The sequence below is a fragment of the Tubulanus polymorphus genome, chromosome 7, assembly GCF_964204645.1.
Source record: "Tubulanus polymorphus chromosome 7, tnTubPoly1.2, whole genome shotgun sequence".
NCBI classification, from domain to species: domain Eukaryota; kingdom Metazoa; phylum Nemertea; class Palaeonemertea; order Tubulaniformes; family Tubulanidae; genus Tubulanus; species Tubulanus polymorphus.
Genome location: NC_134031.1, coordinates 15,311,617 through 15,336,663, shown reverse-complemented (window position 1 = coordinate 15,336,663; position 25,047 = coordinate 15,311,617). Strand labels below are relative to the sequence as shown.

General features: G+C 42.7%; 3 protein-coding genes and 1 non-coding gene across 4 annotated transcripts; 1 reads left to right on the top strand and 3 right to left on the bottom strand.

Moving 5' to 3' along the window:
- Nucleotides 1-1,415: 1,415 nt before the first annotated feature.
- Nucleotides 1,416-2,410, bottom strand: LOC141909189 (uncharacterized). Its single transcript, XM_074799575.1, has 4 exons — nucleotides 2,284-2,410; nucleotides 1,982-2,191; nucleotides 1,723-1,868; nucleotides 1,416-1,634 (listed from the first exon to the last, which is right to left on the bottom strand). The coding sequence occupies exons 1-4, from the start codon at nucleotides 2,351-2,353 to the stop codon at nucleotides 1,416-1,418; spliced, it is 645 nt and encodes a 214-aa protein (XP_074655676.1). The 5' UTR covers nucleotides 2,354-2,410.
- Nucleotides 2,411-2,570: 160 nt separating this feature from the next.
- Trnad-guc (transfer RNA aspartic acid (anticodon GUC)) lies at nucleotides 2,571-2,642 on the bottom strand. Its single transcript has one exon. It is a non-coding gene; the product is annotated as a tRNA-Asp (tRNA).
- Nucleotides 2,643-4,208: 1,566 nt separating this feature from the next.
- Nucleotides 4,209-5,352, bottom strand: LOC141908748 (ubiA prenyltransferase domain-containing protein 1-like). The gene has a single exon (XM_074798931.1). The coding sequence runs from the start codon at nucleotides 5,252-5,254 to the stop codon at nucleotides 4,310-4,312; it is 945 nt and encodes a 314-aa protein (XP_074655032.1). The 5' UTR covers nucleotides 5,255-5,352; the 3' UTR covers nucleotides 4,209-4,309.
- A 293-nt stretch (nucleotides 5,353-5,645) lies between these two features.
- Nucleotides 5,646-24,420, top strand: LOC141908026 (serine/threonine-protein kinase mTOR-like). The gene is made up of 51 exons (XM_074797805.1): nucleotides 5,646-5,761; nucleotides 6,568-6,818; nucleotides 7,405-7,640; nucleotides 7,722-7,823; nucleotides 8,146-8,244; nucleotides 8,363-8,497; nucleotides 9,195-9,257; nucleotides 9,350-9,621; nucleotides 10,082-10,261; nucleotides 10,353-10,481; nucleotides 10,562-10,722; nucleotides 10,984-11,067; nucleotides 11,153-11,271; nucleotides 11,428-11,524; nucleotides 11,856-12,061; nucleotides 12,158-12,280; nucleotides 12,608-12,784; nucleotides 12,872-13,006; nucleotides 13,319-13,451; nucleotides 13,536-13,870; nucleotides 14,213-14,380; nucleotides 14,452-14,564; nucleotides 14,638-14,893; nucleotides 14,978-15,121; nucleotides 15,201-15,343; nucleotides 15,641-15,803; nucleotides 15,877-16,010; nucleotides 17,001-17,079; nucleotides 17,157-17,296; nucleotides 17,374-17,668; nucleotides 17,860-17,967; nucleotides 18,224-18,349; nucleotides 18,432-18,566; nucleotides 18,699-18,817; nucleotides 18,939-19,056; nucleotides 19,131-19,274; nucleotides 19,346-19,443; nucleotides 19,551-19,746; nucleotides 20,113-20,235; nucleotides 20,306-20,488; nucleotides 20,572-20,706; nucleotides 21,118-21,292; nucleotides 21,362-21,497; nucleotides 21,611-21,758; nucleotides 21,839-21,961; nucleotides 22,524-22,606; nucleotides 22,691-22,838; nucleotides 23,185-23,320; nucleotides 23,396-23,518; nucleotides 23,995-24,178; nucleotides 24,267-24,420. Exons 2-51 carry the CDS (start codon nucleotides 6,593-6,595, stop codon nucleotides 24,280-24,282), a joined length of 7,404 nt encoding a protein of 2,467 aa, XP_074653906.1. The 5' UTR covers nucleotides 5,646-5,761; nucleotides 6,568-6,592; the 3' UTR covers nucleotides 24,283-24,420.
- The last annotated feature ends 627 nt before the right edge of the window (nucleotides 24,421-25,047 follow it).

Genomic DNA, 25,047 nt, shown 5'->3' with positions numbered 1-25,047 from the left:
GTGAATTCCCAATTCCATGCGCGATTAGTGTTGTGAACATGGCATCTCCTGCGTTGGAAGCACTTCCACTGCAACAGGAGGCATCTAGTCTGATATTTTTAGAAACGAAACGGGCACGTTCATCGCCAAAAATAGTTCTAAAAATCCTAAAACGGCATGCAGAAAGATTTTTAAAGATTCTTAAGAAATTCCACGCCGGGCACGACTCAATCGTCAGAAAGAGCTCAAATCGCAAAGAAAAACATTTTAAGGGTGCATGTCCGCATACTGCCAGAAGGAAGGCTCCCTTTTTTGACAAGACAACATTTCAACAACCGGGCTCAGAAAGTTACACAAGCAGAGGTACGTATTCAGTGGCGGATTTAGGGTAGGGCTACCTTACATTCCTTACTTTTGTCTGAAATTACTTTCTTGGAAAAGCAGAAAAAAATAATTCGTAATGAATAGGAAAAATCTTCAATAAATGTTTTCATCAGGCGAGGGTGTATCCCAGGCCTTAAGGATCCTGAATGGTGTTTCGAATATTCAAGCGCGCGCCTGAGTATTTTGGAAAGGGCAGCTTGAAAGTGAGAAAAGGGTGATTAAAATATGTTCAATAAAAATTAAAGGCATCAGAATTGAATAAAGAATATTTCAAGAATTTAAACTCAAACTTACCAGTGCCGACACTTCAAGAATTATGCCTTCTAGCATTGATTTGAACATGAATTTTTGCCTATTTGGTATATTTTCAAATTAGTATAAGAAGGCCATTCGCAGTCAAAAAACGCATAATTGAATCTTATCTGCGTGCCTGCGTCCTTTTCGAGTTAGGGGGCTCGGATTAGTATAAGTCATTTTATTTGTTACTTCCCTGTCAAGTCACTTTTTTACTTCCCTGGGTCTCCTGTATTTCCAATATTACTCGTAAAAAATTCATGCGAAACCCAGTCAATTTTTGTTATGTAATTTTGAAATGCAAAATGAATTCGAATTCATTCATACGTTTCCTGTAAATGACCAAACTAGGGCATTGTTTTTAGCTCAGTTTTTTCAGGAATGTGCCCTTTTCTGGCAGAAAAGATGGTGCCTATCCTGTAAACATCCTGGCTACGTGTGTTGATAATATATACGTATGAGAATTTAAAAAAAAACGTAAAATGTAAATGGCATCATGCTGTATTGATCCCGTCAGGTCTCTTAAAACACAACAAAAATGGTTGAGATGAATACTTCTTTTTGAAAAAGTGACCTTGGTGAGGCGGTCAAGAAATTGGCCCTGGGTCCGACCTTGGTATTGCATGATGTTTCCGGACCGGCACTTTTCCTTGCCTTCGGTTTCGTTTTAGTACATGCTCCTTTTGTTGGCGCTTGACCCACCCGCGTGTAAATTAATTCAATCAAAACTCAGATTGACGAGGACGAAAGGTATTTATTCAAATCGCTTTGAATAACATGGTGAACCCGTGTAAATCATCGTCATTAGGACCTTTAGCTTTGAATTTAACAATCAACAGATTCCCTGTAGAAGTATTCGCTTCACCGTCAAGACTTCCACAAACTTGTTGAGCCTGTGAACCGGGGCCATCTAACTGATACGTCACATCCGTGTTACTACAATCCGTTTTCATAGTAGAGAATGAAAAATCTATTTTCTGAAAAAAAGGAAGAGCGACCCGTGTATCAATATTCTGCTGAACGCCGGACCCACAGCATGGGACGACGTCACTGACCCAGTTGTACCTTTCCATTTGGCGCGTAAATCAGCCACTGTAACTGATCTCCCTGTTTATACGGATGCGCAGTCTCGATGGATTTTAGTTGATCGGTCGCGTGTACTGTATTGTACAATCCTTCTGGGGGTATCTGTTGCTGGGTAGCCACTGTTGCTGTAACAACGATGTCAAATTACCGGTGTTGTATTCAGTGTGAATAAGGAGTGTCCGGAAGGAGGGAGTGTTGGGGGAGGGAGCGTTATCGGGTGGGTGTTATTTACACTTACGACAAGAAGGTGGCGGCGGTACGGGTGTTACTGGTTTACTGGGACCGGTGCCCGGTGACTTATCCGCTGCTGGGTGATGTCGTCGCCACGGATTAAAGAATGGATTATATCCTATAACAGATCCTGGGCGTGGCCCGTATGGAGTCCACATGTTCCATGGACGCTGTACGACCCATTGGTTCCTAGGATACCAGCTTCCAGCAGCAGTGGCTGTAAAAATGAATTGATTCACGATCAGGCCCATAGCCGATCAGTGGAAGAGAGGACCGAGACTCAATCGACAGGTTGTTATAATTAATTACCTCTTGAAATAAAACGTCCTGTTACTATGGAAACAACGTTAAGCAACAATGCTGCGTACGTTGATCGCATAATCCGACGCGGAGGGACGGCACAGTAAAAACAAGTTAATCAATGATGAAACATTAACTATCGAGAAGACTGGCTCAGTTTCAACAGTCTGACGGCAGACGGTAATGCGTGTATGTAATGTATTGTGTGGAAGTGTAGTGGGTGGATAACATCGGGTACCACTTCAAATACATCTATCATCTTTAAAAAAATCCTACTGAAAAATTGAGAAAAATATCTCCCCGGCCGGGAATCGAACCCGGGTCTCGCACGTGACAGGCGCGGATACTCACCACTATACTACCGAGGAAGCATGTCTTCCACTAGTGAATGTAAATAGATAAACCAAAGGCCTCTATCGGCACAAAAATGAAGCCTTCGCTCTGGCGGGAAAATTTGAAACGCAACCATGTGACGATATTCAGACTGTCCAAGTGGCAGATCCAGACGGGTATATTTTTTGCTAGCAAAGAATTTTTTTTCAAGCCACTATATAAAAAAAAACTAGTCGCTAGATGGTTGTCTGAATACCAGTCGTTGACGTACGGTTCCCTGTTGATTGGGGAACGACGCACTTACTAGACTACGTAGGTAGCGGCCGGGGATGGTAGCAAATTTAAATAGCGTTACGGAGGATAGACCAATCTTCATCACCAAATGAATTATTTTATTTCTAAATACATATTGCAAAGTGTTCAAAACGCACCTCATTGCGTTTGTTATTCACAAAATATCCTGAGAGGGGCATGCCTTTCATTTGCGCCGCCCCCTTTTTCAAAATGCTGGATTCAACCTCTGTTGTAGTCATAGGGTTTAAGATCATGAATGCCATACCCGGGGGAAACCTAGACCTTAACAACGTGAAGACAAGAAAAAAGAATATCCAAACACCAGCGTGATCGCAAGTACATCCAGAACGGATAAGCTATTCCACTGTATTCCAGAAGCGGCGGATCCAGGGGGGCACGTGCACCCCCCTAACGTCCTCACTATTTTTTTACGGACTGACCTTTCCGTGAGAACGAAGACAAGCATGTGAAAAATCCCTGAAAATGTGCCAGTCCGACATGCATCTTTCATGAAAGTTGTGAAAATCACTATCAAACTGCGAGTTAGATCGTACTCTGATCGTGCCCTGCAGAACACATCTCCGCGCATCTAATTTTCAAAAGTTTCCAGACCCCCTATTAGGATTTGTGCACCCCCTCCATGGAATCCTGGATCCGCCGCTGTCCAGAATTTAAAAAAAATGCCTTAAGGAAAACTTACGAGTCATTTTTCGAACTTTTCTTAGGGAGGATACGGGCCCCCTTTCATGATCTGCGTTGCCTGTTCATACGTACATGTAATTGAGCAATAATTTTTAGGAATACAGTCAACCCCTGGCGGAATATCGGAGTGTTGGCTGTAGTCAAATTAACCAGCTGGATCTGCCCTAGTTCGCCTAGGCGCTAATTCTTGGGACCGAATGTCTGGTATTCAGACCAGATCCGCCCCGACCATTGATGCGATTAAAGTTTGACTAGGGGTGTATGTTGCGATCCTAAGGTTTAGAGGGTTAATTTTTGGGGGTTAGGGTTAACATGTGTTAGAGTTTGGGATCATTCATTTATTACGTACGCATGAAATTTGAATTTTTCAACCCCCTCACCTCTGTATGCAAAATCGACCATTTTTTCATACACTTTCAGCATTACAGTACGCAATTGCACTGACCCCTCTCCCTCCCCTAATGCGAACGTAACAAATGAATGATTCCTTTAGAATTAAAGGGGAATGAAAGGCCTATGGAAGAATCAATAATCCTTGTAATCAACATATATCCTCTAATAATAACAAAATATTTAAAAGCAGTTTTATACGAGAATTTTATTAATAATTCTTACAAATTTCTAATGACGAAAATAAACTCCCAGCGAATATAACCAACTACACGAAAAATTCCATCTTCCACAACGCAAATAAATTGAAGGCGATTTAAAATCCGGGAATGCGCGAAGCTGGAGCGATGAGAATTGCTAGCACGTACAATAATCCGAATATCAAATTGATCTTGGCGATCTGTTGGGGCATCTCTTTTAAGAATCCCGCTCTGAATTTGCGTTCGCAATCGAAAGCCATCGGTATCGTTAAAACAGGCAACAAAAACCACGCGGTAAAATTAGCCGATAAAACCGCGAAAATAACGTACGGCACGAATAACAGCGCAACGAAAATAACGTACGATCCCGTGCGTCCGAGTAGAATGGGCAAAGTGACGATATTCGCGGTTTGATCGCTGTTCATATCACGCGTATTGTTACTGTGTAAAATAGCTTCCGTGTTCATCGCCAGGGGGATCGCGTACACCATCGGCAAAACTCCCAGTCGGCCGGTCTGAGTAAGAAACGCGAACAACACGGTTATCGGCCCGAACGTGAGAAATATCACGATATCGCCGAGGGCGTGATACTTCAACGCCGGTCCGCCCGTGTAGAGAAAACTACTCGACAATCCGCCGAAGAACACCAGCGCTAAATGTTCGACGGAACTCGACGACAAACAGACGGTTATGAAACAGCCGACGAGTCCGACGAAATAGAATATACCTCCGAGCGTCGCCACGTCATTCGGATTCAGAATGTGATCAATTAAAGTTCGATCGTCCGACTTTTTACTGTCGACCCCTCGTTTATAGTCACAATACGTATTGACTAAATTACCGGCGGCGTGGACCGATAACGTCGTCACGCACGATACTATGAATATTAACACGCTGAATTCACCGGTTAGTTTATAGGCTAAAGCGCTTCCTAAAGATACCGGGGTTAACGAGGCTGAAAACGACCAAGGCCTCAAAGCGATCACGTATTCCGAAAGTTTATTTTTCCAACTGTGGCCGCCGCGAGATTCTGGAATCTTTTTATCTTTTGAAGACGCCATTGTTTCGTTCCTGCTAAATACGATTGTTAATTTTCTCAGTAAAACCGGTTAAGAAACTGTCAAATTTTGACAAACCCGGAAATAATCGTATAGGTTGCAATTCGATCGTGTTCAGCAGAGCAGTTGGGAACCAATTCAATTCAAAATTTATTGCATACGTTTGATGACAAAAGTACATAGGACAGACACGGCAATAAAATATGAATAAAAAGTCAAAGAGACACTTACATAATAGGAGAGAGAAAAATAACAGCTATTTGCAAAGAACACATTGGAACCGGACAGTTAGTCCGAACTCTACGGAATACGAACCGGACTTATTCATGCGGAACCGGAAAAGGAACGGAATCGTGCTATTTACCGCATTGTACAATAAAAAGTTATCCGACACTGACCAATGGGGCGTTAATGAACAGAACTTGGTTAAAAACGTCTTTAAAGAAGATGAAATCCTCCGAGTTTGTCACTGGATGAATTCAACTTGAAACCAATAATTGTTTACATTTGGTATTTGACTTTATTTCATCGATAATCATCTCAATTCTCACTATATAGTGCAATTAATTAATTTACAATGTCACACCAAATGAAACACTAAAACTTCATAAAGACTATGAATTTTTGATAACATTCACTGACCTGCTGTAGCGAGAGTTTACTACACTAACACTACCCTCCCCGCTCCACATTTCCCCGCCTGGCAGGGTGAACTTCGGTTATTGCAGTTCTCTAGTTGAACTAAGTCAGTAACCTGTCTTAGGTGGTTAAGTTTCACGATCGGATATTTTCACAAATGACATCGTGGTTGGTATAAGCCCAACCGATTATAAAAAGCTTACCACCGATTAGGTTACTAAGTGTAGTCGAACTAAGTGAAACTGAATGACGGAAATGCCCAGGTCAAAACCACAGGATTGAGCAGATCGTAGTGTGGCTATAATTCCATTCTAGTTATGTTATGGCTGACACTATGAAATGTGTTACGACCGAACTATAGCACATTCAGTTGTTAGTTCCGTTCGTTCCGACCACTAGCAGACGTTAATGCGTGTATGTAATGTATTGTGTGGAAGTGTAGTGGGTGGATAACATCAGGTACCACTCCAAATACATCTATCATCTTTAAAAAAATCCTACTTAAAAATTGAGAAAAATATCTCCCCGGCCGGGAATCGAACCCGAATCGAATCGTTAGCGCATTCAGTTGTTAGTTTCGACTACTAGTCAACTAGCTACGAAAACCAAAGTTCAACCTGGCAGGCTGCTGCTGCTGCTGATGCTGATGCTTTGATCAGTTGCATTCCTCATTTCAGATACTCCCTGTTCTCTGTTGTAACTATGGCTGCTCAAAACAATATGCAACAATTTGTGAGCGGCTTGAAAAGTCGTAGCGAAGAAACTCGCGCTCGAGCGGCTAACAAACTAAATCACTACGTCTCGACCGAACTACGAGAAATGTCTTTAGAGGATTTGACTTTATTCATGGACGAAATGAATCATCAAATATTTGAAATGGTTTCCAGTCAGGATTTAAATGATAGGAAAGGTGGAATTTTAGCTATAGGTGAGTTTTCGATTATGAAGGTGTGATAGTTGGCTTGGGGGGTTAAAGGGGTAACGATTCATCGGATGCAACAAATATAGAATTTTGTCCCAAGTAAGACAATTCAATCGATTTCATACTGGATGTAAGTAACTATCGGTTATAAGGAACATACTTTGTGGTTTCGTGAAGTTCGCTGTAACGAGGTTCCGCTCTAGTTGGGTTGAGAGGTTAAAGGGGTTAATGTGATGAGATTTAGGGCTAGGGATTATTCAGCGTTGATTATTAACCCTTTCAGTGCGTCTACACTGCAGTGTGGTGTATAAATCAGTGATAGATTTCGCTAGTACACCACACTGTGGTGTATTGATGTCATTAGTAATTAGTAGTTATCTCTCTTGAAAAATGGCAGAACCTGACAAACAGTGAAATATTAGTAACTAACGATACACCGCGCCGCGGTGTAGACGCATTAAAGTGGTATTCCCGTTATTCAACACACTAGGGTGGAATTTTTCAAAATGGTCAAATCATCTCCAGCACTATAGGGTATTAATTAGTCCGCACTGAAAGGGTTAAAAGCGTTGTATTTATTCTATACATGCAGTGAGTCTAATAGGTGTAGACGTTGGTAATAGCAGCACCAGAATCAGTCGTTTCGCGAATTATCTACGTAACTTACTGCCGTCAAATGATACCGTCGTGATGGAAATGGCATCGATGGCTGTTGGAAGGTTAGCGCTGGCGTCCGGTACGTACACGTCGGAATACGTTGAGTTTGAAGCTAAACGATGTTTCGAATGGTTAACAGCTGATAGAACTGAAGGCAAGAGACATGCTGCGGTAAGTGAGGGCAAACCCTAAACATGCACTATTTTAAAAACAACAATTTCTTTGATAACTATTATTATTTATTTATTGTAGGTTTTGATCCTGCGTGAGTTAGCGATTTGTACTCCGACATTTTTCTTTCAACAAGTTCAACAGTTTTTTGATAATATATTTAATGCAGTTCGAGACCCACGGGTAAGAAAATCAGAAACTCCACTGAGCTGTGGTTAGGGGGGAAGCTGAACTCCACTGAGCTGTGGTTATTGGGAGGACATTGAACTTCGCTGGGCTGTGGTTAGGGGGAAGCTGAACTCCACTGATTTGTGGTTAGTGGGGAAGCTGAACTCCGATGAGCTGTGGTTATGGGGGGAAGCTGAACTCCGCTGAGCTGTGGTTTGGGGGGAAGCTGAACTCCCCTGAGCTGTGGTTATGGGGGAACCTGAACTCCGATGAGCTGTGGTTTGGGGAGCCGTATATCTGAGTGAAATATAATGATGTTGTTTTCAATAAATTTCAGGCTGTAATTCGAGAAGCAGCCGTGGCAGCTTTAAGAGCTGCGTTAGTCGTTACTGCACAACGTGAAACTAAAGAAACGCAGCGCCCCCTGTGGTACAAGGTACGCACTAACTATACAGTACAACAACTCAGTGGGAGTGGAAAATTATGGGAGTGCTAACCACTTGGCAGTAATTAACAATCGTATTTTATAGCAATGTTACCATTGTATTTCATAGCAATGTTACGACGAAGCAGAAAAGTCACTTGATGAGAACCAGCAGAAAGAGAAGAAGTTAGGACGAGATGATTGGGCTCATGGTTCGCTGTTAATATGTAATGAGTTATTACGCTGTAGTAATATGGAAGGAGAGGTACAGTACGCTCTCTCTCTCTCTCTCTCTCCCTCTCTCCCTCTCTCCCTCTCTCCCTCTCTCCCTCTCTCCCTCTCTCCCTCTCTCCCTCTCTCCCTCTCTCCCTCTCTCCCTCTCTCCCTCTCTCCCTCTCTCCCTCTCTCCCTCTCTCCCTCTCTCCCTCTCTCCCTCTCTCCCTCTCTCCCTCTCTCCCTCTCTCCCTCTCTCCCTCTCTCCCTCTCTCCCTCTCTCCCTCTCTCCCTCTCTCCCTCTCTCCCTCTCTCCCTCTCTCCCTCTCTCCCTCTCTCCCTCTCTCCCTCTCTCCCTCTCTCCCTCTCTCCCTCTCTCCCTCTCTCCCTCTCTCCCTCTCTCCCTCTCTCCCTCTCTCCCTCTCTCCCTCTCTCCCTCTCTCCCTCTCTCCCTCTCTCCCTCTCTCCCTCTCTCCCTCTCTCCCTCTCTCCCTCTCTCCCTCTCTCCCTCTCTCCCTCTCTCCCTCTCTCCCTCTCTCCCTCTCTCCCTCTCTCCCTCTCTCCCTCTCTCCCTCTCTCCCTCTCTCCCTCTCTCCCTCTCTCCCTCTCTCCCTCTCTCCCTCTCTCCCTCTCTCCCTCTCTCCCTCTCTCCTCTCTCCCTCCCTCCCTCCCTCCCTCTCTCTCTCTCTCTCTCTCTCTCTCTCTCTCTCTCTACCTACAGTAAATATTTTTTAATGTTTCATTTACAGAGAATTCGACAAGAAATGGAGGAAATTTCTAATCAGCAGCATCAACATGAGAAACATTACAAGGTACGCAATCATCTTCGGCTTTAAATCAACTGTTTTACGCTGAGACTGAGGTTATAAGGTTGTGTATAGGGAAATTATTACTATATTTGTAGGAATTATACTCAAAAGCGAAACACCAGTCGTTCTTCAGTAGCACGTATTTCCATCAGAAAGGACACAATCGACAATTAGCGGCGATATCGCGTCTACAGAAACACAACCTCTACGAGAGTAGGACCTGTAAAACTTTAATGGTCGAGAAATTCGATAAAGTTTCACGCTTCGTTTTGCGATATCGAAATACGAAGAATTTATACATTCAACAGACGTTATTGCAGCTTCTACCGAGATTAGCGGCTTTTCAACCGTCGTTATTCGTAAAGAGGTTAGTTAGTTAGTCTCTAGGTTAGACTCAGGGGCCAGTTGCACAGTCATAGCTTAGTTTTGAGACCAGTCCAAGACCAACTCAGTTCTATAGGCAATCTAATGACTTAAGACCAGTCTTAATATTTTGGACTTAACTCGCGACTGTGCATCTGGACCTAGAGGTGGTTTATGAGACCTGTTTTTTGGGGATATTTTGCTTACTTTTTGGGGTACATACCTCATTTAGGTCTTAACAGAATGCCAAAAATCGCCAAATGCCAAATAATATAGCATATTCAGTTGTTGTCCGCGATTTTTGGCGTTCTGTTAAGACATAAATGAAGTATGTGCCTCAATAAGTAAGCAAAATATCCCAGAAAAATAGGTCTCATCAATTAATAAATAGACATTGGTCCTCGGGTAAGACATAGAAGCATTTAATGTCATTGATTAAAGTTTGCTGTTTTATTTCTACGTAGTTACATGACGGACACGATGACGTATTTACTCGGATTAGTGAGGAAAGGTTTAGAAAAAGCGGGAACATTTCAAGCATTCGGTTTGATAGCGGTCGCCGTACAAAGAGATATCTCGACACATCTGAGAAAAATCATAGAAGTTATCAAAACATCTTTACCAGCTAAAGATATGCCTCACAGGTACTGCTTATACTGGATAGACAGGCCACTAATCCGAACCGTGTATCGACCCGCATGATTTAAACTCGATGCTTTTATACGGTATTTTTAGGAAGCAGAAAAGTTTTACCGTAGATTCGGCTGTATTTACGTGTATCAGTATGTTAGCTAAAGCCGTAGGTCCGGCTATAGTCGACGACATTCAGGAAATACTCGATCAGATGTTGAGCGTAGGACTCAGGTAGTTAAACCGATCGACCGCTAGGTGTCCCTAGTAGTAGTGTTAATTCCGCTCTGACCACCTGGTGTCTCTATTTACAGTCCAGCTCTGACTGCTGCGTTGAAAGATCTATCCAATCATATTCCGCAATTGAAGAAATCAATTCAAGACGGATTGTTGAAGATGTTATCGTTGATATTGATGGGACGACCTTTAAGGCATCCCGGTGCTCCTAAATTCCAGGGACCTATTCAGCAATCAAGTAAGTACTCTCCACTCTTCATCTTAACTTGTACTCATTATCATCAGCCACTCAGTATCGGGTACTCAATATTGGGTACTCAGTATCCAGGTATTCGCCTCTCTTCATCGTTACTTGTACTCATCATCAGGTACTCAGTATCAGGTACTCAATATTTGGTACGAATACTCGGTATCAGGTACTCGGTATTGGGTACTCGTCATCAAGTGCGCTCGGTATCAGGTACTCTAAACTCTATCGCTGTTTGGTTTCTGTTTTTAGTATCGATGTCTAATCTAGCAGAATTGCAAGATGTCACCAGCGTGACGTTGGCATTGAAAACTCTCGGAACTTTCGATTTTGAAGGTATTTCGTTGTTACCGTTCTGAATACCGTATAGTTAATGAATTTACCTGCAGATGTCAGCACTGTCGGTTTATATTTTACGTAGGTCACTCATTGACTCAGTTCGTCAGGCATTGTGCTGAACACTTTCTGTGTAGTGAACATAAAGAAGTTCGTATTGAAGCCGTTCGAACGTGTTCTAGACTTTTAACTCCTCTACTGAAAGTGAGTTTACACTGTCAGTCTCTATCTATATAACTTCTAACTCCTCTACTCAATTGAGTTTACACTGACAGTCTCTATCTATATAATTTCTAACTCCTCTACTCAAAGTGAGTTTCATGTCTACAAATTTACACCGTTCTTCTGTTTGATTGACAGGTGTTAGCTGATCACCGGGGACAACTGAGTATGACAACAATGGATACTGTAGCGGATGTATTAAATAAACTGATGGTTGTTGGTATAACCGATGCAGGTAGGATATCCCAGACTTCCCCTCTCGTTCTCTGCCCCCTCCCTCTCTCCCCTCCCCTTCTGTCACCCTCTCAATCTGCCTTTCCGTCTGCCTCCCCTCCCCCTCCCCTGCCACTCCGCTCCGTCTCCCTCTGCCTGTCCTTCCCCCTCTCCTTATGCCTCTCCCTCCCACTCTCCCCTCCCTCTCCCCTCCATATCCCTCTGCCTCTCCCTCTCCCCTCTGTCTCCCTCTGCCTCTCCCTCCCCTCTCTCTCTCCGTCTCTGTCTCCCTCTCTGTCTCTGTCTCCCTCTCTCTCCATCTCTCACCGGTTTCACTGATTATATATTCACAGATGCAGATATCAGATATTGCGTATTGAAATCATTAGACGAACGATTTGATCCACATTTGGCTCAAGCCGAGAATTTATCAGCGTTATTCGTGGCGATGAACGATGAAGTTTACGAGATTAGAGAATTAACGATGTGCACGATCGGCAGATTGAGTACGATGAATCCTGCTTATATCATGCCTTCACTGCGGAAAACATTAGTTCAGGTACGTCGACCTGGGGGGCGCTGTCGTTTGATCCCGTTAATCGAGTTATTTGATCCCGTTAATCGAGTTATTATACAGTGATGAATTGATTTGTAGATATTAACGGAATTAGAGAATAGTGGAGTGGGAAGAAACAAAGAACAGGCAGCTAGAATGTTAGGACACCTCGTATCAACAGCTCCTACTCTGATACGCCCTTATATGGAACCAATTCTAAAGGTATTTACCATAAACCAGGCTGGGGCTGGCCAGAACCGGTCTCGCGACCGAACCGGGCCGAAATCTGAGTCATATCTGAGGAATTATCGAATATTAGAAACAATTTACATGCCATTTAAGTATCGAAATTCAAATTTGTTTCACTCTTTTGTATTCCTTACTGTAATGAAATTGCGATATTTTGCTTGACTTGAATAAGATTGTATTAAGGTACTGATAATGTACTTATGTAACTGAGCAAACCATCTATATTTACTGTATTCGTTATTCAAATAATGAAGGCACAATCATATTTTAAAAAATGAATATGAATTTGTAATTTTGTAGGTTTTGATCCCAAAGCTGAAAGAGCAGGATCAATACGCGGGAGTGACTATCAATGTTTTAGCCTGTATCGGTGAATTAGCTCACGTCAGTGAAACTCAGATGAAAAAATGGATCAATGAATTGTTAACGATTATTTTAGAAATGTTACAAGATTCGTCTTCGTTACAAAAACGCGAGGTGAGTTTAACGAACCCGGTAACCCCTGTGGCTACAGCTTAACACTATACTATCCGTGCTGACTATAGTTATTGTATCGATTACTAGGTGGCGTTGTGGACTCTTGGTGAAGTAGTCGAGAGTACGGGTTACGTGGTAGAACCGTATTACAAATATCCGATGTTACTGGAAATATTACTGAATTTCCTGAAGACAGAACAATCGCCAGGGATACGAAGAGAGGTCTGTATTACTCCGACCCCACTGGTATTACCCCGGCCTGTAATACCCCAATATAACCCACAGGTATTACCCTGGTCTGTATTACCCCAATGTAACCCACAGGTATTACCCCGGTCTGTGTTACCCCAATGTAACCCAGAGGTATTACCCCGGTCAGTATTACCCCAATGTTACCCACAGGTATTACCCCGGTCTGTATTACCCCAATGTTACCCACAGGTATTACCCCGGTCTGTATTACCCCAATGTTACCCATAGGTATTACCCCGGTCAAAGTATGTCTCATTTTGAACTGTTGTTTATTGTATGTAGGCTATAAAAGTGTTAGGATTGCTAGGAGCACTGGATCCGTACAAACATAAAGTCAATCTTGGAGTAATCGATAAATCCAGTGAAGGCGCTGTACTCAGTATGTCACAGAATCCCGATAAAGATTCAGATGGAGGTAAGAGACTACTAGAGACGCCTAGTGATGGTTCTAGAGACACCTAGTGGCGCGTAGATGAACTATGTTAGTGTATGTTTTCAGATCACACGACCGCCGAAATGTTGGTCAGCATGAATTCTTCAACGCTGGATGAATTTTATCCGGTAGTCGCTATAGGAACGTTGATGAAAATAATCCGAGATCCAAATTTATCGCAGCATCACACCATGGTTGTGCAGGCGATTACGTTTATCTTTAAGAGTCTGGGAATAAAATGTATTCCGTATTTACAACAAGTTATGCCGGCGTATTTGAATGTCATACGCACAGCTGATAGTACGTTCAGAGAATTCTTATTTCAACAATTAGGAGTCATTATCGCTATAGTGAAGATGCACATTAGACCTTATCTCAACGACATATTTGAATTAATCAAGGTAAAATTCCCCCTCTCTCCTCTCCCCTTGCTCCTCTCCTCCTTTCCTCTTCCCCTTTCTTTCCCCTCTCTTCTGTCCTCTACCCTCTCACTCTCCCCCTCCCCTCTCTCCTCTCTCCCCTTACTCCTCTCCCCTCTCTCTTCTGTCCTCTTCCCTCTCACTCTCCCCTCTCCTCTCTCCCCTTACTCCTCTACCCTCTCTTCTGGCCTCTCTCCCCTCTCCTGTCCTCTACCCTCTCTCACCCCCTCTCCACTCTCTTCCCCTCTCCGCTCTCTCCTTTCTCCTTACCTCCTCTCCATGTGTGACACAAACTGATTGATGTATTGTATTGTATATTTGTAGGATTACTGGACAGTGAATAGTCCCATGCAGACTACTATTATACTGTTAGTTGAACAGATAGTTGGAGCGCTTGGAACTGAATTCAGAGTTTTTTTACCACAAATAATTCCTCATATTCTACGTGTGTTTATGCATGATGTAACAACACAGAGGACGGTAACAGCCAAGGTAATGCGTTTGCCCCCTCGCCTGGTACTTCCCCCCCTCCTTCCTCTAACTCGTCTATCTCTGTTTTACAGCTATTAAATGCTCTTCAACTTTTCGGTGCTAATCTCGACGATTATTTGCACCTGCTGCTGCCACCTATTGTCAGGTTATTCGACTCCGCAGACGTACCTCTAGCCGTCAGAAGGTTCGTATAACGGCACAAAGCGCCCTCTATACTGTTAGAGCGCCCCACTATTGTTGTAAATTGTATTTTTTAGGACCGCGTTAGAAACGATTGATCGGTTGACGGATAATTTAGATATGACCGACTATTCGTCGCGTATAATCCATCCGTTAGTCCGGACTATCGATACGTGCCCTGAATTACGCATAACCTGTATGGATACGCTGTCGTCGTTGGTGATTCAGCTCGGTAAACGATATCAGATATTTTTACCCATGGTGAACAAAACGTTGAATAAACACAAAATAAATCATCAAAATTACGATTTATTGCTGGGTAGTATTTTAAAGGTGAGTTGATAGATGGCGGCACCGTTACATATGCGGTGAGTTGATAGATGACAGCACGGTACAGTCAGTTATTTGTAATTGTAGTGCGGAGCTCCGTTTACTAATGAAGAAGGCGACCCTCGACTTAATAAAAACCAACAACGAAAAAATAAAACAACCGAAGGGAGTCTAGATATGGAAACGGTGACAATAAAAAAACATCACGTCAGCGCTAACAATCTACAGAAAGTAAGTATTAGTTCTGATGAGTAAAACCGTAAGACTCGGGGGTAATTCAAACTATAGATTATATTTTGATTATGTATAGGCTTGGTTTGCATCGAGGAGAGTTTCTAAAGATGACTGGATGGAATGGTTGAGAAGATTAAGTATTGAATTATTGAAGGAATCTCCTTCACCAGCTCTCAGGTCGTGCTGGGCATTAGCACAAAATTATAATCCTCTCGGTCGGTAAGTTTTGTCAATCAGTCGGCAGTAACTCCTCCCACCTGTCAATCAGTCAGCAGTAACTCCTCCCACTGTTCAATCAGTTGGCAGTTACTACTCCCACCTGTCAATCAGTCAGCAGTAACCCCTCCCACTGTTCAATCAGTCGGCAGTAACTTCCCAGCTGTCAGTCAGCAGTTACTCCATCCACCTGTCAATCAGTCACCAGTAACTCCTGTCAATCATTCAGTTGTCACTCCTCCCACCTGTCAATCAGTCACCAGTAACTCCTCCTCTGATGGTTTATATTTCTATTTCTAGTGATTTATTCAATGCTGCATTTGTCTCGTGTTGGACTGAATTGAATGAAACTCAACAAGACGAATTAATTAAGAGTTTAGAACAAGCTTTAACTTCACAAGACGTACCAGAAATTACTCAAACTTTACTCAATCTCGCTGAATTTATGGAACATTGTGATAAAGTGAGTACTCATTGAGTACCCATTGTTAAGCTATGTTTAGAAACTCGTTATTATATGTTTTATTATAATATAGGGTCCATTGCCATTGGATACAACATTATTGGGTGAAACGGCAATGAATTGTCGGGCGTATGCAAAAGCATTACATTATAAAGAGGAGGAATTCTTATCTGGACCAACAACACAAACACTAGGAGCATTGATCAGGTAACTATGGGAGCACTGATCAGGTAACTATGAGAGCACTGATCAGGTAACTATGGGAGCACTGATCAGGTAACTATGGGAGCACTGATCAGGTACTTATGGGAGCACTGATCAGGTAACTATGGGAACTCTGATCAGGCAACTAGGGGAGCACTGATCGGGTATCTATGGGAGCTCTAACCAGGAAACTATGGGAGCACTGATCAGGTAACTATGGGAGCTCAGATCAGCTTTCTATGGGAGCTCTGATCAGGCAACTAGGGGAGCACTGATCAGGTATCTATGGGAGCTCTAACCAGGTAACTATGGGAGCACTGATCAGGTAACTATGGGAGCTCTGATCAGGTAACAATAGGAGCTCTGATCAGGTATCTATGGGAGCACTGATCAGGTATCTATGGGAGCTCTAACCAGGTAACTATGGGAGCACTGATCAGGTTACTATGGGAACTCTGATCAGGCAACTAGGGGAGCACTGATCAGGTATCTATGGGAGCTCTAACCAGGTATCTATGGGAGCACTGATCAGGTAACTATGGGAGCTCTGATCAGGTAACAATAGGAGCTCTGATCAGGTATCTATGGGAGCACTGATCAGGTATCTATGGGAGCTCTAACCAGGTAACTATGGGAGCACTGATCAGGTTACTATGGGAACTCTGATCAGGCAACTAGGGGAGCACTGATCAGGTATCTATGGGAGCTCTAACCAGGTAACTATGGGAGCACTGATCAGGTAACTATGGGAGCTCTGATCAGGTAACAATAGGAGCTCTGATCAGGTATCTATGGGAGCACTGATCAGGTATCTATGGGAGCTCTAACCAGGTAACTATGGGAGCACTGATCAGGTATCTATGGGAGCTCTGATCAGGTAACAATAGGAGCTCTGATCAGGTATGGGAGCACTGATCAGGTATCTATGGGAGCACTGATCAGGTAACTATGGGAGCCCTTTATCTCTAACTGCCCGGTATTGAATTACTTCAGCATCAATAACAAGTTACAGCAGCCGGAAGCTGCAGCCGGTGTCTTAGATTACGCTATGACTCATCATAGAGCTGATCTGGTTAGTATTTAATGGCAGTACGTATAGGTGGCGTTAGTTTAACGAGTAGCTGATGTATATATCGATGTATTTAACAGAAAGTACAAGAAGCCTGGTACGAGAAACTGCATGAATGGTCGAATGCATTGAGTTCATACGAGCGAAAACAAGAACTGAATCCCGATGATTTGAATTTGATGTTTGGAAGAATGAGGTGTTTAGAGGCCCTCGGAGAATGGTACGTTAACCCCTCAACCTCCCTCCCCTCATCCACTCACACTCTAGTATGTCTATGTATGCGTGTCTACATTTTAGGGGTCAGTTACATGAATTGGCGTGTGAGAAGTGGCCTGTGGTAAGCGATGAATCCAGACAGAAGATGGCCCGTATGGCCGCGTCAGCCGCGTGGGGTTTAGGACAGTGGGACAGTATGGAGGAATACACGTGTTTAATACCGAGAGACACGCACGACGGCGCGTTCTACCGAGCCGTACTCAATATACACATGCAACAATACGAATTAGCTCAACAGTGCATCGATAAAGCGAGAGACATTCTCGATACAGAGTTAACAGCAATGGCTGGTGAGAGTTACAGTAGAGCTTACGGGGTAAATATTATCTTTGTTTGTCTGTTACACTGACTGGGATCATACACGGACTGACAATGATTATTTATTGCCATAATTCCATATGAAATATGCTCTTTGGCTTACGAAATGCGATGCATGAATTTAAAAATAGTAAAACTACAGTTAGATGTAAAATAATAGTTAAGAATGACAACCTGATTTATTAATAGGCAATGGTAAATGTGCAAATGTTATCGGAATTAGAAGAAGTGATTCAATATAAACTGGTTCCAGAACGTCACGATCAACTAAAAGAAATGTGGTGGAAGAGATTACAGGTAAGTTTACAGGATTATCTCATACAAAGTGCGATTATCTAGTACAAAGTGCGATTATCTAGTACAAAGTGCGATTGAGATTATCTCGTACAAAGTGCTATTATCTCCTACGAGTGGGATTATCTCGTGCAAAGTGCGATTATCTCGTAGAAAGTGCGATTATCTCGTGTAAAGTGCGATTATCTCGTGCAAAGAGCGATTATCTCGGACGAAGTGCGATTATCTGAATGAGAGATTAAATGTTAAATCGTTGTAGGGTTGTCAACAAGTGGTCGATGATTGGCAGAGAATTATCCATGTTCGATCGTTAGTCGTCAGTCCTCAGGAGGATCGTAAAACCTGGCTTAAATACGCTAGTCTCTGTCGGAAAAATGGCCGTCTGGTAACGCTATCAAATACTACTCCTAGATTAGACGCTATTCTTGCTGAATCTCGCCCGGTAACGATGTCTAATTTTGTTGCAGGCTTTATCTCATAAAACTCTAGTCATGTTATTGGGAACCGATCCGGATTTAAACCAGGATCAAGTTATTCCAAACACCGCTCATCCGAAGGTTGCGTTCGCTTACATGAAACACATGTGGAAAAATGGACAAACGGTAAAATCGATTCTAATTGGTCGATTCGATATCTTACTGAATACGTGTTCTCATTTCTGATTGGTCGATTCGATATCTTACTGAATACGTGTTCTCATTTTCGATTGGTCGATTCGACGTTTGTAATTTCAGAATAAAGCGATAGCAAAATTGACTCAATTCGTTCAAGGATCGCTTCATCCGCAAGCGATACAACTGATGTCATCAGAGGAACCGACGAGAAGGGCAGAACTCAGCTGTTTATTGGCAAAGTATGTCCGATACATGTATATATCAGTAGAGTGGAAAGGAGGATGGACAGTGTTGGGGAGGGGTAGGGATGTCAGGCAGGAGAGCAGCGATGAAATGATTTTATATCTGTTTATTTTACAGATGTTATTTAAAGTTGGGTGAATGGTTGGAGAATGTACAAGGTGTCAATGAACAATCAGTTCCGCAAGTTCTGCATTACTTCTCATTAGCGACAGAACACGATAAAAACTGGTACAAGGTAAACAGCGTTACTACTACTGCTGCTGCCACCTGGTGATGATTATGAATGAATAATAATCTCTATGTTTGTAGGCATGGCACGCATGGGCGTACATGAATTATGAAGCCGTCTTATTCTTCAAACAACAACACACTCAAAGTTCCAATAATCTAAAACGTCTAGGAGACCAATCACCTGACGAGGAGACGTCTACTAGACAAGATAATATTCAAACAGTAAGTGCGACCCTCCCATCTCCCCACCCCTCTCTCTCTCTGTCCAATCACACTTCACTTGTATTCTACAGATAACAGCTAAGATTCACAAATACTGCGTGCCTGCGATTCAAGGCTTTTTCCGATCGATTGCTCTTAATGAAGGTCGTTCATTACAGGATACACTGAGGTAATTAATAAGTCAAATCTTTAAAGTAATTATCAATTTCGATTATTATGGCTGTGTTGATGATGATGATGATGTTGATGAATGAATATAACCCGGTATGTTTGTAGATTGTTGACGTTATGGTTTGATTACGGACAGTGGTCTGAAGTTAACGATGCTCTAGTCGATGGTATTAAGAGTATACAGATTGATAACTGGTTACAAGTGATTCCGCAATTAATAGCCAGAATCGATACCCCACGACAACTAGTGGGACGTTTAATACATCAGTTATTGATGGATGTCGGAAAACAGCATCCACAGGTATCAATTCTATCATACATGTTACATGCGCTCGAGCAGACATGTTACATGTGCTCAGTCATACATGTAACATGTGCTCAGTCCTACATGTTACATGTGCTCAGTCATACATGTTACATGTGCTCGATCATACATGTTGCATGCACTCTGTCATGCATGTATACATGTTACGTGCACTCAGTCAGACATTTTACATGTGTTTGGGCATACATGTTACATCGATAAGTCAGAAATGTTACATGTTCTCTGTCATACATGTTACATGCGCTTAGTCAGACATGTTGCATGCGCTCAGTCATACATGTTACATGCGCTCAGTCAGACATGTTACATGTTGCAATGAGTTATCGATTTTGTCTATTGTAGGCACTGATTTATGCGTTGACGGTGGCGTCAAAGTCTAATGTCGTAGCGCGACAAACGGCAGCAAATAAAATACTGAAAAATATGTGCGAACACAGCAATACGTTAGTACAACAGGCTATGCTGGTACGTATCACTGACCATCCGCTGTTAAATCATTAATCCATGTTAATCCGTGGTTTAATCTGTATTGTAGGTGAGTGAAGAGTTAATTCGAGTAGCCATACTGTGGCATGAATTATGGCACGAAGGTTTAGAGGAAGCTTCACGACTTTACTTCGGAGAACGCAACATGAAAGGAATGTTTTTAACGTTAGAGCCTTTACACAGTATGATGGAACGAGGTCCTCAAACGCTGAAAGAGACCGCCTTTCAACACGTCAGTAATATTCGTTATTCTCGGTTTAATCCCGATCGAATTACTGATATTGATCCCGGTTTAAATCGGTCGTTATATTCTAGGCGTACGGTCGCGATCTGATGGAAGCTCAAGAGTGGTGTAAAAAATATCAACGCTCTGGAAACGTGAAAGATTTAACGCAAGCGTGGGATTTATATTACCATGTGTTCAGACGTATATCGAAACAACTACCGCAGGTATAACAACTGCTGACAACCCCCAGGGCTGCCTCTTTCCCCTTAGGTCTCCCTCTCGCCCAGGCCTTCCTCTCCCCCATGCCTCCCTCCAGGTATCCCTCTTCCCAGGCCTCCCTCTCCCCCAGATCCCCTCTCCCCCTCCAGGTGTCCCTATCCCACAGGTCTCTCCTTCAAGGCCTCTCTCTCTACCGCAGGCCTCCCTCTCCCCAGGCCTCCCTCCAGATATCCCTCTTCCCAGGCCCCCCTCTCTTCCCCAGATCCCCTCTCCCCCTCTAGGTGTCCCTCTCCCACAGGTCTCTTCTCCAAGGCCTCTCTCTCTACCGCAGGCCTCCCTCTCCCCAGGCCTACCTCCCCCAGGCCTTTCCTCCAAGGCCTCACTCTCACTCTGAGGGCTTTTGATTTTATTTCCAGTTGACGTCTTTAGAATTACAGTACGTCTCACCTAAATTACTGATGTGCAGAAATTTAGAATTAGCCGTTCCCGGAACTTACGATCCGAATCAACCGATTATACAAATCAAACAGGTTCAGAGTTCGTTACAAGTTATAACTTCAAAACAACGACCCAGAAAACTCAGCATATTCGGTATGTACAAAGTACGACATCATCTACCCAAGGAATTATGAATATTGATCCGATATTTTATTCACGTAGGGAGTAATGGACAGGAGTATACGTTCTTACTGAAGGGTCACGAAGATTTACGTCAAGACGAAAGAGTCATGCAGCTATTCGGATTGGTCAATTCGTTATTGTTGGAAAACCCGGAAACTTTCCGCAGAAATCTGACGTTAGTTGAAATAGATATAATTACTTACTACTCCGACCTAGATAGAGTTCATATATCTTGCCTATATACCTAGGATTTATTATGATTGTAGCATTGATCTATTTTGATTGTAGCATTCAAAGGTTTTCGGTGATTCCGTTGTCTACAAACTCCGGTCTAATCGGCTGGGTACCGCATTGCGACACGCTGCATTCGCTGATCAGAGACCATCGCGAGAAAAACAAAATACTCCTTAACATCGAACACAGATTGATGCAGCGAGTGAGTGTTAGAGTTTAGGCGGGTGACACCTCCCTCACCCTCCAGGCAGATATTTATTTACTGCGTTTTTGTTTTTACAGTTGGCTCCAGATTACGACCATTTAACGTTAATGCAGAAAGTAGAAGTATTTGAACACGCGATTGAACACACAAACGGTGACGACTTAGCGAAAATATTGTGGTATAAAAGTCCCAGTTCTGAGGTACGTATAACTCTCCCTTCCAGGACATGGGAGCTCCTCCATCGGATCAGCTGCGGCTGAGTCCTCTCCCAACCAGGAAGGTTGATTAATCTGTAGCTGTTGACTAGCGGTCACATTGAGTCATATGTCACTAATATCATTATAGAGTAAATAAGTAAATCAGTTTTTGAGTAGGTCACAAGATTAGACGAGGTGCAATATATCAGAACAAACCCTCACACCACCAACCACAGGGGCTGACATAAATAGGTTGTGACCACTACAATAGTCTTAGAATACCTAGGCCAAAAACTGTTTGCGTCGAGCCCCTGTGCCACCAATCCTTCTAAGTTTTATAGCCCCAAGTGGGAGGCAAGTAGCAATTCTTGTATCAGTAGGCCTATCTGATTTATAGCGAGTAACATCTTCTAGCTGCTGGTATAGTACCATGGTGATACCGACCAGCGGGGAGACGGGGTCTGGTGCAGTATGATGATAGGGAACCTTTGGTTTAAGCTAGAAGGGTTTAGCGTGCGTCCTTATTGTGTAGAAGAGTTGATGGAATTCGTTTTTCGAATTTCAGGTGTGGTTTGATAGAAGAACTAATTATTCTCGATCGCTGGCTGTCATGTCAATGGTCGGATATGTCTTGGGTCTCGGTGACAGGTAAACTGTTAGATTGATTATCAGCTTCTTTTCCCTGACGCAAATAACTGAAAAGATTGCTTAGGAGATTTCTGTATTTTTAAGGCATCCATCGAATTTGATGCTAGATCGAATGAGTGGAAAAATCTGTCATATCGATTTCGGCGATTGTTTCGAGGTTGCCATGACGAGAGAGAAATTCCCGGAGAAAATTCCGTTCCGTCTAACAAGAATGTTGATTAGTGCGATGGAGGTGAGTGTATGAGTTTATGCTATCGAGATAAAGAGTTTGTACAATTGAGGTATATGGGTTAATGTTATGTAGGTATATATGAATTCAGGTTATGTAGGAATATATGCGTTAATTTTATGTAGGTATATATGAGTTAATGTTATGTAGGTATATATGAGTTAATGTTATTTAGGTATATATGAGTTAATTTTATGTTGGTATATATGAGTTAATTTTATGAAGGTATATATGAGTTTGTAGGTATATGAAAGGCTGAATCCAAGAACATGTCTATCACACTTTTGAGCCCAAACGTTTACTTTTACTTAGTAATAGCTTGAGAACAATAAGCAATTATATTTGACAGGTGACTGGTATTGATGGCACGTATAGAATGACTTGTAGTCGAGTGATGGAAGTTCTACGCGAGAATAAAGACAGCGTTATGGCCGTATTAGAAGCTTTCGTTTATGACCCGTTACTGAATTGGAGACTCATGGACAGTAAGATAAACAGGTCATTGATTCTAGTTCACATGATTTGAAATATATTTTTGAACGGATATTTTTGTTTTACAGCCGGTGGAACTAAACAGAAACGATCTAAAAGTCGTTCGGATTCATTCAGTACGAGTCAATGTGGCACTGATGAGTTAGCAGTTAGTGTAGATACAAACAGCTCTGATAAATCAGCTTCTTATGGTTAGTACCTAACCCATCAACCTCTCTCCCTCCTGCCCTCTCCCTACCTCTGCAGCATCTCTCGTTTGCTCTCTCTCCTCTCTCCATCTCTCCCCCTCTCCATCTTTCCCTCCATTTTTCTCTCCATCCCCTTTACCTGCTCTTCCCTCCGCTCCATCTCTCGCCTCCCCGGCACGGATCCAGAGGCGGGTTCAGCTACCAAAGAAAAATTTTAATCGACTTGAAGGAAAGTACTCCAAGACAAATGCGGGCAGTACCACATAATTAATAGATAACATGTCATCTTTTATCTTTTGGTCAAACAATATGTCGCATAAGCCCCCTATAATTAGAGATTTTAGTCAGCAGTTTAGGATAAACATTTTTATGACCCCCTCCTGAAAAAAATCCTGGATCCGCGCCTGCCTCCCTCCTCTCCTTTCTCAACATCTGAATGATAGTCATTGCCAATGATACTGTTGTTGTTGTTGTTGTAGAAGATGGCAGTTCTCAACCGGAAGCGTTAAACAAGAAAGCGATCGCTATTGTCAACCGAGTTCGACATAAATTAACTGGTCGTGATTTTGTAACTGACGAACCAATAGATGTCGCCACTCAAGTCGATTTACTCATCAAACAAGCCACGAGTAATGAGAATTTGTGTCAATGTTATATCGGCTGGTAAGGGCTCTGTCCTCCCTCTTCAAACCCCCCCCCCCAACCGACTTACTGTAGATACACTTTATCTGTGTTGTTTTATTATTTCAAGGTGTCCGTTCTGGTAGCAAGTGAAAACAGACTCAGTGATCCGCACGTGGTGGAACTCTGTGATCACAGGGTGGAACTCGGTGATCCACAGGATGGCACTCGGTGACCTATTGACTTGTGTATATATAAATATATTATATAACATAACATCAAAACTGCATTCATTAAAATGTTAAAATGATGTATACTTTTGTCGTCTGTTTGTGTGTGGCGAGGATTTTGTTCAACTCCTCAGGACGGAGGTAAACCCCACTCACAGAGGTAAACTCATCACGGAGATATAAACTATTGAACACTGCTTCTGAAATCGATCACGGAATGAAGATTATCGGCACAGTCCATTTTGATTACAGTGGACATTTATATTTGGAGGATAATTTTGTCACCACGATGTTCATTAATATCACTAACCAAAAGTCTGATAAATCTTCAAAGTGACGATTCTTTGATACAATTCCCGCCAGAAATACCGCCTTTGATTTGACCAAATGTTACAAGTGATTTATTAATTAATCACTGGACCGTGCATTGAAGCGACCCCAGGTGTGCTTGGCCAGAGGACAGGTGAGTGCAGGGGCGGTCCGTACACTTTCATCTGGATGCGATATCTTCTATTGTTAGGTTCTCAAAGATGATTGAAACCTCAATTTTTGAAATCCCCAAACAAGGCGCCTTTGTAAATGTCGCCATAAAATAAGTCTTCGATGCATTCTACTAGGAGTCCCGGAACGCTTACGTTAATAAACCGTTGAATTGAATTTGCTACAATGCCTACTGCGGCA

Excerpts from the sequence above, each read along its gene's own strand:
- LOC141908026 (XM_074797805.1), top strand. The coding sequence starts at position 6,593 with ATGGCTGCTCAAAACAATATGCAACAATTTGTGAGCGGCTTGAAAAGT. Across the intron at positions 14,381-14,451 it reads AGAGGACGGTAACAGCCAAG|CTATTAAATGCTCTTCAACT; the intron begins GTAATGCGTTTG and ends TCTGTTTTACAG. Across the intron at positions 18,818-18,938 it reads CTCAGCTGTTTATTGGCAAA|ATGTTATTTAAAGTTGGGTG; the intron begins GTATGTCCGATA and ends TTTATTTTACAG.
- LOC141908748 (XM_074798931.1), bottom strand. The coding sequence starts at position 5,254 with ATGGCGTCTTCAAAAGATAAAAAGATTCCAGAATCTCGCGGCGGCCAC.
- LOC141909189 (XM_074799575.1), bottom strand. The coding sequence starts at position 2,353 with ATGCGATCAACGTACGCAGCATTGTTGCTTAACGTTGTTTCCATAGTA. Across the intron at positions 1,869-1,981 it reads ACCGCCGCCACCTTCTTGTC|CAACAGTGGCTACCCAGCAA; the intron begins GTAAGTGTAAAT and ends TCGTTGTTACAG. Across the intron at positions 1,635-1,722 it reads TTTACGCGCCAAATGGAAAG|AAAATAGATTTTTCATTCTC; the intron begins GTACAACTGGGT and ends CCTTTTTTTCAG.